The 13,654-nt window shown below is 35.6% G+C and overlaps 1 protein-coding gene across 10 annotated transcripts in view; it reads right to left on the bottom strand.

Annotated features, from left to right (window-relative positions):
- eml1 (EMAP like 1) overlaps nt 1-13,654 on the bottom strand; it is a 44,552-nt gene that overhangs the window by 23,293 nt on the left and 7,605 nt on the right. For 3 of the 10 annotated variants that reach the window (XM_083543444.1, XM_083543447.1, XM_083543448.1), the window contains exon 1: nt 11,543-12,045. The exons of 2 other annotated variants lie outside the window; for them this stretch is intronic. In XM_083543444.1, coding sequence (XP_083399570.1) covers nt 11,543-11,609 — 67 coding nt within the window. In that variant the 5' untranslated portion in view covers nt 11,610-12,045. Of the gene's footprint in view, nt 1-11,542; nt 12,055-13,654 lie in introns of those variants that run through there. 5 more of the 10 variants (XM_083543450.1, XM_083543451.1, XM_083543453.1 and 2 more) reach the window with 4 other exon arrangements.

The following is a 13,654-nucleotide window of genomic DNA, read 5'->3' as shown; positions in this document are numbered from 1 at the left end:
GTGCACATGTATCACTGAGGCAGTTTACAGGAAATACCAGTGTAGACTTTACCCCTCACGGTTGCTCAGGTCTTTGAATGCATGCAGCACAATGCTAAACGTGTTCTCTATCAGTCAGTTGTATACAGTACCGTCCACAATGCAGCAACAGGCTGAGAGCATTAACAGGAGTAGCATTAAGGCAGAAGATCCCACTTCAAGATTTACATTAAGTGCATTTACAAGGAATAATGTTAAAATGTAACCTTCATGTGATCATGGATTACTCACACAAGTCCGTTTGAATAACCTACAATCACGTGTGAAATGTATTTGAGTTTCCATAAGAGTAATGGCTGTGCTTTCTGTGTTGAGCCAGGAAAAAGAAAAAAGGCCCAGCTGGAGATGTTTTAGAATACCTCCGCTTCTAATTCCACACAAATCTGCTCACATTACTGTATACTTTTTCTCTCTCTCTAACTCTCTCTCTCACACACACAAGCACATAAACATCATGAAACATTGATACCACCAGCTCTCTTTGAGACAATAATGTCTTCATTAATTATGCAAAAGGAGGAAGCAGCTGCTACGGTAATAGGGTAATAAAAGCAATAGTTTTTAAAGAATTCCGTGCTCTTAACATAATTAATGGTGATGGTAAGAGAAATACGTTAGTAAGATTGAGTGTAACCAAATGTATGACTGTACTAATAAAACCCAATATTATATTATTAATAATATTTTTTATCACTAATAGAATATTATTATTATTCAAATCTTAAATGCTGGTCTGTCTGTAGAAATCACAACATACCTATTGCTATAATCATCTTCAATAATGTAACATAGTAAATATTGCTAAAGGTCTGAACGAAAACGTCCTTAATGCTCAGATTGCATTTGGCAAAACATGACTTAAAAACTGATAAATTTCATTTTAGTTGTAATATAAGAAGACAGTGATTAAATATATTTTTGTATAATAATGCATATATAAAAATTTCCATTTCCATTTCATTAAGTAAATTAAGAGCATTTCACAAATAAAAAACTGTAGCTACTAATTAAGTTTCCTATCCCATATTATCTGCATATTCATAAGCCTGTCTCACACACACACACACACACACACACACACACACACACACACACACACACACACACACACACACACACATTTAATAACCTCCAGCCACTTCACTTAAAAATTCAGCTCCCGTCGCTACTTTAACAATTACTCTGATTACTGTGCACTAATGATTAATGATTATTTCTTACAAGAGCCCTGATTCTCCCTGTTGAATAAATCTTTTTTTTTTTTTTTTTTTTTTTTTCAAAAGTGTATTTAATATATATTACAGAAAGTCAAAACACCTAGTACACATTGATTGAAATTTATTGTCTGTTTCAATCTATTAAAAAAAAAGACAAAAAGAGACATTTGACCTTCAAGGTTAATTTGTGATAGCTCAAGCAGATTTGCCATCATGCCTTTATTAAAATGCCTCATTATTCTGGTTGTAGTAATGATTGTAGAAATTTCTCAGATGGAAAACCTGCAGTGTTATTAAAATGATAAGGAAAAAATACAATAATGAAGAATATTACGAAAGGCAGCAGATCAATGAAGCTGCCTTTAATTTAACGCCTAGATATTAGCAGTAGTTTTATATATTACCAACAATGAAATTGTTGCTGTACAGTGGTGTTTGTTAAATTCACTAGATTTTTAATTAATCTAAAAGAAAGGTAGTGCATATTTTAAAAAGAAATATAAAAAATATAAACATATTATTAATGATGCTTCAGATAATTACTAGGATAGGAATGTGAACATTCAGCCCCACAGCTCTGTGCCCCAAAACTTAAACATTTATGTTGTAAAAGGCAAAGGTTTAATGAAAAAAAAACAACCTAGGAATATATTTAGTGTTCATTTCCTTTCCTTACTTTATTTTATTCCAAAGCAAGCAGCTCAGGACTCCTAATGAGCATAGAATTTCATACAAGTGTCTAAACAGAGAAGAATAAATGGAATATAAAATCGTGTTAATATCTCCTGTACCCATATTTCTAGCGCGTGTTTGATGACGTGCTTCTGTTAAGCTTTCATTTAATCGGGTCTCCTTTAAACCGTCACTGCTCCACTTTGCTCTAAAAGCATGCCTTAATTACGATTAAATTTTATTCTAAAAGAACGTGATGCACAATTAAACACACACTTAAGGATATTCTTCATAAAACACAAATGTGTTCCATAAAACGTTCTCAATCGCTAATGATGGGCAGAATGAATTAGAAAACCTATTTGACCACAAAAAAGCATTTAAGTGTAAAATTGAGAGAATTCTAAGATGATTGCTTGCTTAAAAAAACAAAAAAAACAAATCTGCATATTACAGACAACATCCAGATTTGCAAACATTCATATACAATGAAAAAACACGGCATCTGCTCCTTTATTTTCTAATTTATTTCCTTGATTTAATTTTAAAACCTCATGATTCAGGCTAAGTTACACGTTTTTCTTCTAACTGAATTTCAGTTTAGACTAGTCAGAGCAAGAAGTTAAACATTGAATTGTAATTCATTAAAACACAGATTTTCATTCACATTATACAGACCAAGTAAACGAGTTCACTGATCGCACTTCATCTCTGTCTTTTGGCAGAGTCTCTGACTTTGTAACATGCACTGTGTGAGCAATTTCCACTGATTGCTGTTACATCCAGTGTCAGTGTGCAGACAGTTGAAAAGACGGTTGTTGGTGGATTATCAAAGCAAAATGAATCCGTTGAAAGTCTCCCTCATAGTGTACCGAACTCATTAATAATACATCTTTAGTCTCGGTTAGCAGAGACCAGCTGAACTCCCTGAATCAATCCCAATACTCTGAGCTCCCAACACAAAATCATTCAAGAGCAGCTTGATGAGGAGATTTGAAAGGATTAGAACAGCAAGTGTCTTTTTCTAGGCCTTAAAGCTTTTTATTAATGTATTTATACAATCCAGAGTGATTTTTATTTTCGAAAATAGACGTGTAGTACTCTCTTGTTAGTGCTTGGAAAGAAAAAACATAGACAAAAAGGCAAACATACAAAAACTAGAGGTGTAACAATACACTAAATTCAAATTGGATATGACACGGCGGCGTCTCAATAGACTACATTTCCGATGCAGCCTTAGGTTTCCATTTTTATTTAATTGAATCATTCTACAATAATTGAAACTTGATGACTGTTTGCATGATCAATTCAGACTGCTGGCACTATATAATAACATTTGTGCATAACTATGTAACAAAGGGAAACATGGCTTAGCTTTCACTAGGGTGGCTCACAAGCCATCTGAAGCATATCTTAGTACTAAACAAACAATACTGACACCCAGAGACTGACAGAAGGGGTGATGTCAGACATGTTTGTGGTATTAAAACCAGTATTTTGCATTCATATTTGGCAGCTTCAGCACACTTGTAGTGGTCTGGTCCACAATTCATTGACCACAAGGATTTTCTATTTCCCCAATTACTGCTGACCATAGCAATTGTTGTTAATCTTGGACTAATACACAGGTACTGGTTTATGAAATACAACATTCCTCAAAGATGCCAAAAAAATCTATTGCCCCTATTGATCTGAGATTAAAAGAACACAACTGTTTTAGAGGAGAGAGAGTGTGGGCTTGATTAAATAAAATTCTTATCACACCTCATGTAATTATACAATAATATGATATAATTATACAAATAGTCTACTTTATTATGCAGTGTGTTGACTGAATTGTTTGATATGAAGATGTACCGAATTAAAATGCTATAATTTTGTAAAAGATATACAAGGCAGATATAGGTGAAGAACGTAAAAAAAAAATCATATGAAGCTAAATGGGTATACAATATAGACATTATAAATAATTAATAATGTGCACAGTACATTATTACATTTTCTTGTTGAGCGTTGAGAGTGCATTCTTGCAATCCTTGTTTGATTTAGCATAACTGAAAACAATGTTATTTTCTCTGGATTTTAACACGCAAATGAGTGCTTTCTTCAATCAATAAGCCAGCATTATCCATGAACCCTTCATGCAGAGAAAGGGAGTGGAAGGGAGAGCAGAGGTCTATGTTCTATAAATGAATTACAACAGCTTGTTTCCCCCCACACACCTTTCTGTTTTCACAACTCCAGGTCACAGTAACAAGGTCAGTGCTTGTCTTGAAGCTGTGCCATCAGATGGAAATGAACCTGGTGTCTTGTGTCAATGACTCAGGTGTAATTACTTCAGTTATGTCATAGAGCACATAAAAAAAAAAAAAATCATATAATAGAATCGAAACTCAGAACAAAAGATGAACAAGCTAATCACTGGATCTGGTTAAGATTAACACACACTGGAAACTAGCACGTCTCTTGTTTAGGAGCTAAAAGCAGCTGAGGAATCATTAGAAAGACTTCACATGTGACCTCTCAGGAAGAAGATGAGGAAGGAAGGGGGAGGGGTGAAGAAAAGAAAGTTGATGAAGAGGGACAAACAGCTCTCAGGGGACAGCAATTCGTCCTCGAACAAACCTGAGATCAGCAACGCTCAGCTTATTAAGGTGGCACACCCTTCTTTGGCTGCTTTATCCTAGGTTAGTATTTAATAGTTTCTGGCATTAAACACTAAAATGGTTTAGATGCTACAAGGTGGTACCAGCTCAATGCCATGCTCGACTGCTGCTCTTTAGATTAATGGCACAACTGTGCTGTGAAGCTTCATTGTTCCCATACAGGAATAAGAGGAGCATGCAAGACAATTAGAGAGATGCTGAACCAATTCCACTCGCTTTTATCCTTAAGCTCCAAGTGTTGATTTTCTCCCTCTGATGTGTGGCCATGTAAGGGCTGTTGTCAGGGGCTGAGTGGGGTGTTTAGCATCTACACAGGGTGTTGTCTACAGAAGCTATAAAGCAATTCACTGTCGCATTAAAGAACCAGAGGAAAATGGCTAAAGGCATGCACAACATGAGTTAAAAAAATATTTTCTGTTATAGTTTGTTGTTCTAACTCTATGAGTTAGTCCCCATTTACCCAATATATCCAAGAAACCGAAAACCAAAAGCTCTGAATTGCTTCACAGGCATGCATTAAGTAGTAAATAAAACACTAATGGCTGTATATGCTTTTGTTGGAAAATTATCAGCAATGGGGTGGTGTGATATGACACATTAGTATGCTAGAGTTGAGAACATCTCCTATTCTTGCTCAGGAACATCCATGAAAAAGCTAGTTCCTGTTATAACATATTAAAAGCGATAAACAGTCATTCCCTCAGCAACCTTTTTTCTCTCTTGCTTTAAGTTAATTAAAGGGATTGTCATATGTATCCAAAAAAAGCAGAAAGAGCAGAAAGAGCAAAACATACAAAGAGCAAAATGATGCTTCTTGCATCAATGTTTTCCTTGCAGAACGTTATAAAACATCAGCAATTATGTTTTTTTTCCACTTATTTAACAATTTTTTACAAATAAATAAAATACATTTTTGAATAATAATTCAAAGTAAATTATTGTAGTCGTTTAATGTTTGCCGTATCTTTTCAGTTTCTTTAAAAGCCCAGTTTGTGCACTAGAACAAGTGTAATGTCTACAGCACAAGATGTAGATATTAACAATACCTTGTAATTAAAGGCTAATATTAAATCATTTGTTACTTTAAACAACTAAGACTAGACATGCCAAATTATGTATAATTTGAAAATATATACCAACAAGCACCAACGGTTAAATGTAAAATGGAACAAACATCATGTTTCCTTCATTATATATTCAAGGTCACACAGAATCATCCTATTTACTCTATCACAGCTAGCACAGCTAAGCAACGTCTTACATATCCGTCAAGTTCTCTTAAAAGTTCACCCTTAACATTCTGACCTCATTCGTGCCCATAGAAATGATAGGTAGATACAGACCTGGCAGTGACATGCAAGAAGGCTAGCTCACAATCTCCTCAAGAAGGACAGTAACAAACGAGATGCCAAACAAATGAGGTGAGGAAATGAGGTCGGTTTGCTGGAGCAAAATGCAGAGCACTCGGAAAAGGAAACATGGATCATAGCATTAACCAATGGCCTGTTCTGTTTTCCTGCCTCATGCACAAAGCTCTATTTAGCTTCAGCATCAGGGTGAGAGTCCAGATTCACTTACACACATACACACAGACAAAAGGTCACTGAGTACAACTGGTCACACTGTACAGTACAATAGATGGGTGTATGGTGTATAACAAATAATTGTGTTGTTCTAAAGGTTTATATGCTGGATGTCACAAAAGGCTTGTAATATGTCACTATTCACTGTGCACTGCTGTGAACACTTCAGTCGCCTTATATTGCATTATACCTTATTATAACAGATGATACCAGACTGCTACTTAATTCTCAATTTCATTTAGTTAGAAAGTGGTGATTATTTTTGTAAAACAGAACAACCCTGACACTAGTGCCTGCTACTGTAAAGCAAGCAAAGTAAATGATTCTCTTTTTTTATATTTATAGGAGGAGTCCTGTAAGCACCTTGTAACAATCAGTATGTTTTCAACCAAGAAAGAGTGTATAGGACAGAGGAATGACTGTTTATAACCCCTATAACATAACTATAAACTGATTAAAGTATGATTCCTTAATTAAAAATTGCTACGTTTTTTCCCTATAAGAGCACATGTTCACAATAATAGTAACTATGGCTTAATATGCCGAAAGCCAGATTGTATACTTTTGTATATGATGTCAGAATCTATCTCTAGCTCTAATTTCACACTAGACATGGGAAGCTTTATTTGAACTGCAAAGCTTTACAATGTGTCCATATAATCACCCAAGCCAAGCTGCATTATTTGTGGCAATTCAAGCTCATTCATGCAAATCTTTTCTTTACTCTACTGTAATACTAAAGCAAACAATGACACAGGGGTAAAAAAAAAAACAATCAAATGGTTACAATCTAATCAGCATGACAAGAATCCCTTTGTCCAAAGTCATGGTCAAAATACAGTCGAAACAATTTGGATTATCTTGTCTGCCTGACAGTCTCCAAAAGAAATTCTTTGTTGAGGCAAACCTATGAAGTATCAGGGTGTGGAATATCCCCTACCAAAACACAACGTAAACAACAAGAAAAAACTACCTCTTTAATAAGACACTCCATAATAGCACACAGGATTCAGTAACAAAAACAGAGCCATGTGTCTGAAGCTCTTGCTTTGAACCTGCTGAGATTATGTGTGCGCGTGTGTGTGTGTGTGTGTGTGTGTGTGTGTGTGTGTGTGTGTGTGTGTGTGTGTGTGTGAAAGTGAGTGATTTTTAAAGTAGGTCATCTTGTATATCTTCATAAATGTCAGAAAATTGAATCAACTTGTAACTAATGAACAAACTGGATGAAAAACAGCAAAGGCAATTGAACAGTGCAGCCTAGACAAGTTAGCGAGAGAGAGAGATAGAGAGAGAGTGTGAGAGAGAGAGAGAGAGAGAGAGAGAGAGAGAGAGAGAGAGAGAGAGAGAAAGACAGAGACAGAGACAGAGAGGTGGGGGGGAGGGGTTAGATCGTTTGTTGGAGAAAGCGTTAGTGTGTGTGTTGTTCTCAAATAAAAGATGTGTTCAAAGCTGCTATCAGTACAGTACAAAGTGAGAGCAGCTCCAGAGTAAAAGGCAGCATTTTATCTTTACTGTTGCACAGCACTATAAATGACAGTGTAGAAGAAATTAGTAAATCAAAGTGGGTCTAGAAATTAATCAGCAGCATGAAAGTGGGTATTTTCTTAATAGCATTTTTTAAATGGAAATCATTTGGCAAGTGCTGGTACAAATGATGATAGATCCGTTGTGCTGTAAGTGTGTTTTCTTGCTTGTAGTAAGTCTGAGAAGAAAATCTCAGCTTACAGCTTTCAGAAATCATGGTCCGTGGTTAAAGAGAGCAAATGGTAATTTTAAAAGTGCCTTCTCCATCTCATATTCTTTTTAGCTCTATGCTTCTGAGCAGGACTTTAACCCTACTCCAGTTGCATGTGTGGTTATTAATGAATTAAATAGGCAGCTGATAGCAAGCATTATTCCAGCAGGAAAGGTCAGCACAACAAAAAAAAAAAAAAAAAAAAAAAAAACATGGCAGCAGACTGATTATGTATTTTTGTACACACACACACACACACACACACACACACACACACACACACACACACACACACATACACACACACACACAGACACACACACACGCATGCTGTAATGTATTTTTATCATAACCTGTATTATTAGGCCAGTAATCAGCTGTGAACTAAAAGATAGATTTCTGTAAGGACTTGAAAGCCATCGCACAAGAAATAATTTTCAAATGGAAACACGTCATCTTGAGAAAGCTTGGCATGAAGAGAAGTACATTAATCAGATGATGGTGCAATGTGTAGGAAAAAAGTTGATTGGGTGGCTGTTTTTAAGAAGCAATATGAAGTATGCGGTATGGAGCAGCTACATTTATCAATTTTCCAAACCATTTATGAGAATTTTTATTTGATTTCATTCGAGCCTGTTTGTTTATCTATTAGTTCTTGTCAAACCTGTTCCTCAAAATTAACCCTGGGATAAATTCAAGGACCATTTTAGACTTGTTGGATTTAATCTTTAAAAATGTTAAGATTCATGGCAAGTACAATATGTCTTCTTTCATTACAAAATACAGTGTTAGCTAACAGTGCATCAATAAATATTAGGACATTAAGATAAATCCTTAGTTAAATCGGACTGGGAAATTGAATTAAATAGAGAATATGTGGTAAATGTAACAAAAGTGTATTTATGTTTGGTTGCTACTTATTTCTACCATATTTCTTTAATATGCATTTTCTAAAGAGCTCTATTCTCTCTAAGGAAATGTCCTATATTTATGTTTTGAGTTATAAGGGAATGTTTTTGGTTAGTAAGTCATGGCTGGACCAAGCACAAAACTTCCAGTGGTTCTGCAGCATCTTGGAAGTATATACAATGCTAGGCCCGAAAAACATAACAAGCCTATAGTTGCTAGCTAGCAGGACTACCTCTGTTTACCCTTCACAATATCCAGTTAAAGAAATATTAAAACAACAACTAACTGCGTCAAAAGAATAGCTAAAATAAAGTGTGTAAGAAACTTATATGGACTTGGGGAAGAACAAACACATCCTGAGCTCATGGTCGATCCAGACCTGGAGCTGTGAGGTAGCAATTATACTTCCTAGTAATTAGTTCCTCCTTATTAGTTTCTTGCTTGTGTTAAATTTTCTTATTTTCTGATTTACAACTACAGTACTGTATTTACAACATATACAATATTCACTCTGGACAATTGGATTGTAAATGTGGTGTGTGTGTGTGTGGGGGGGGGGGGGGATTTGAGATAAGCTTGAACCATCCATATAGTTTCATTTTATCTTCCACCTCAGGGACCTTGTGAATGTCATGCTAAAGACTGCATCTATATGGGAATATGAGCTTTCTATAAGTGCATATGTGCATTTTCAAGTCTCAAGTCTTTAGTCATGTAATGAGTTAATACATCTTTATCTGTAGTCATTTTGTAATTTTATATAAATCTTTATCTAAATTTACACATACAGCTAACATTGGCTGTAAAAAACAACGGCATGTTACAAAATAACACAAAGAGGATTTGCAGAATGAAAAAACCCAGTAACTTCATTTGCTAGGTACAGGGCTAGAGATCTTTAGACAAGGTATCCTCAGGTTCCAAATGAACCGAAATTTTTCATCAGAAAGTAATGAGTTCAAATCCCATTATCACCAAAGTGCCACTGTTGGGCCATTGAGCAAAGTCCTTAACCCTCAATCGCTCATTTATATAAATAAGATAATTGTAAGTCACTTTGGATGAGGGCATCTGCCGAATGGCATAAATGTCATTTTACACAGCATTACATTTACAAAAAATCATGTTGTTAATTAAAATCTTATTTTAACATTAAATTTTAAAGAATGAGGGAAATATTTTTTACAATTTCAGAAATCGATACAGAATAGTCTTTATTAAACGATGTTCTTGGAACAAAGCAACCAACACATTTTTTTAAATCCCCTCTGCCTTTATCCAAATGCAGACCCAAAACAACTTTGACAAACAATACAAACCAATATTGCACTATACTGAATGTCCTTTATTAAATTAAACTATGATACAATTATACATAGATTTATTGTCAGTCATTTGTCTTACTGAACAAGGCCTTCTAAACAATAGCTTAAACGCAAACCGAAAGAAACCTTCTGTCGGGCAAATCTTTTTGTTATGTCTCAGGATTCCAATCTTGCCTGCAAATCATTATCACAACATCTGCATCTGCATACTTCTTGCAAGAAAAATATGTTCTTATGGGAAATGAATGACAATAACAAGTGATTAGTTATATTAACTCTAACTTCTTATTCATGCATTAAACATATTTTTGTTTGAGAATAAACATAATTATCTTCTGTAACCAAGGACGCCTTGGATTTTATAACTCAACCTTGGGCTTGAGTCTCTAGTCCAGGCTGCATTCCAAGTCAGTGAAAATAGTATGAGCAACTTATTCAACTATAAGTATACTATAACTTAAGAAGTATCTGGAAGTAAAAGAGAAAGGCAGAAATATAGGCCATCCTATATCCAGGAAGGAAAATGCTTTATAATGTTATGACAGTTCACTTTTAAGCAACAGCACCAGTTTTACAAGTAATACAAGTTTATATTGAAGGTGTCCTTCACAGCACTTAACTCAAGTGACTCATCAAGACCTCTCAACCTAAAAATGTCAAAATGTCAAAGCAACCATGGACAGGCTTAAACACTCGAGTATAATTTTGGCAATGTTCTAGCAGAGAAAAAGGATTTAACACAGGGTTATCTTTGAAGCTAAGATGTTACATAAGGTCCCATCATTAGAAGGATTAATGTTGCTGAATTGACCAGGGCAACATTCAACTCTACTCATCTGGTAATGAGGAAAACTCTTATTGCTCAGCTCCTCTCATTTACTTCTCTAAATCTTCAAGGCTCCTGACAAGCACCAACACATACAAACACAGATTGCAGCTGACAGCACAGTCTCCTATAACGAAAGTGGAAGGACATAGTCTTGAATTTATTATACAATAAATCAATAAAATGTATTATGGATTGTTTTTTTTGGTAAATAAATGTTCATACATGTTGCCTTTCAAACTATTATATCTTGTTTTATGAGCTAAATATCTCTGCAGTTTGATAAGTCATTTATGTTATGTATTTACATTCCTCAATCATACTTTACTTGAAATGTTTCCTCTCTGAGGCACAAACACGAGCTTGTGAATCAAAGTCGATCACAATCTAGAAAAGCTCCCTTGTTACTCGTCTGCAGAATTATGCTTTTTACAAGAAAAGAGAAACTTTCTGTCCACTGTAAGGGATTTGTAAACACTCCGGTAGTTCAGAGCTGAAACTCCTTCAGCAAGGGAGAGGCACAAGGCAGATTGCCAAACTGTGAGTGTGAGGGTGCAGGATCAAGTTTACCATTACAGAACTGCAGCAGTGAGGAGGTGTCATAGAGAGAGCTGTAGCTGGAAAAGCTGTCCTCCATCCTCTCCCTGTGCTCTCCTGCCTCCTTCTTCACGGTCACTTTCACTGGCTTGACAAAGTGACTCTATCTCCGTTCACCATCCAGCATTCTGAGGTCAACTTGCTGTGGTCAGTTACCATGACAACCTGTACCCTCTAGGGTGGCTGTCAAGCCGACTCAGTCCAATCTCACTTAGTCTCCAAAACAGGCTTGCAGGTGACCCGAAAAACAGAAAAAAATAAAATAAAATGTCCTGTTCTTCTTTTTCTCTCTGCTTTTGGTCCTTTTTGACCTTCTCCAGAGCAGCTGTGGGCTGTCTAAACACCCACAAGAGAAACAGTTACAGACAGCTTGAGCTCTTAGAGGAAGAGCTGCTGAGTGTATGTGTGTGTATGTGTGTGTATGTGTATGTAATGTGTGTGTGTGCAGTAAGACTGTTTGTGTAATGTCGTGAACACTACTGAGCTGCCTGGGATTTCTCCCTCAGCCTGGCTTGGAATATCCAATCAGAGTACAGGTGGGTGGGGTTTCCCTCATGTTACCCCACCCTGTAGTGAGAGAGAGAGAGAGAGAGAGAGAGAGGGGCCAAGGAATATGAAACAGGAAAAGGAACTAAGAATGACTTAGCAAAGGCTTGCTGTTATGGCAATACTGAATAAAACTTTCCCTTAATTGAAACAATGTGTACACTAGTAACACTTTTCAACTGCCAATGTCCTGTTGTAAGTTGTTGTAAGTTTAAATACCCCCTCTACTGTGTTTATTAATATATACTTTTTAATATATATATATATATATATATATATATATATATATATATATATATATATATATATATATATATATATATACATACATGCCAATATATATGACAAATATATTTTTGTCCCTGGATTTTACAAAACTGATAATATGGAAAAATGAAGAAAAAGAAAAAGAAAAAGAAAGAGGAATTGATTATGCTTGATTATGCATCAGAGCAAGTGGGCTTTGGCAGTGGCCTGCAACAGCCATTGTGCGAAAAAAATTACCTAGACAATGAGCCAAGCACCGATGCATAAGCATTAAGAGATGATTGCATGGCCTCATTTTGCAACTCTGTAAACAAAACCCACACCCACTTATAAAAAAAAGAAAACGGAAAGACAGCAATAAGAAGTCCTTTTGAAGCTTATCATGTGCCTCTGAGCATTAGATGAAAGCAGCATTTTGAAGTGGAGATTCGTGTCTGTGTGCTTGTGATTTTGACTTGGCTGTCACCTCAAACCCTAAGGCCTAATCCCTTTCTCTTTGTCTTTATCTCACAGCCTCTCCTCCTTCACTGTTATGTTCTTCTGTCATTATACAACAAACTCTATTGGCCATGAATGTGAATGTTTTGGTAATAAAGTTCTGATTAGATCTTATAATCTTAACACAGATTAAAGCATTGACACAGATCCTTCTATCTGGTTTCATCCATTTAGGATGAAATGTTTTAAATTATGAGTTTATAAATGTATTCATACTTTCATAATGAATTAATGCATATTCACAAATCTTCAGTGCATCATAAAAAATATAAAGCATATACACTTCATGATATATTAAATAAAGTATATAAATGTATATGGACACCTGACCATCACATGCATATAAGGGTCTTCCCAGTGCTGCTGCTACAAAACTGAAAGACTTTTAATTGGAACTTGTCCAAACATGTTCCAGCATAACAATACCCCTGTGCACAAAGTAAAGTACATCATAATGCTGTACCAAGCCTGGTAAAATGACCTGAGCCCAGACCTCAACCCAACTGAGCACCTTTGGGATTTATTGGAACACCTATTTCATGCCAGGCATTCCCACCCAGAATTAGTGCCTGACCACACTATTGGTCTTATTCCTGTTTGGGAAAATCCCCAAAGCCACTTACCAAAATCTAGTGGAAAATCTTCCCTAAAGAGTAAAGCATGCTATATCAGGAAAAATGTCCATGGTTTAGTAAACATATAGCAAAGCAATGGTCATGTGTCCACATACATATTTTTGTTTAAATATACGGTTATTATATTCATAATTATTAA

This window comes from Silurus aristotelis (assembly GCF_946808225.1).
Source record: "Silurus aristotelis genome assembly, chromosome: 6".
NCBI lineage: Eukaryota > Metazoa > Chordata > Actinopteri > Siluriformes > Siluridae > Silurus > Silurus aristotelis.
The sequence above is the reverse complement of the archived record's forward strand: the minus strand, read 5'-3'. Positions and strand labels throughout refer to the sequence as shown.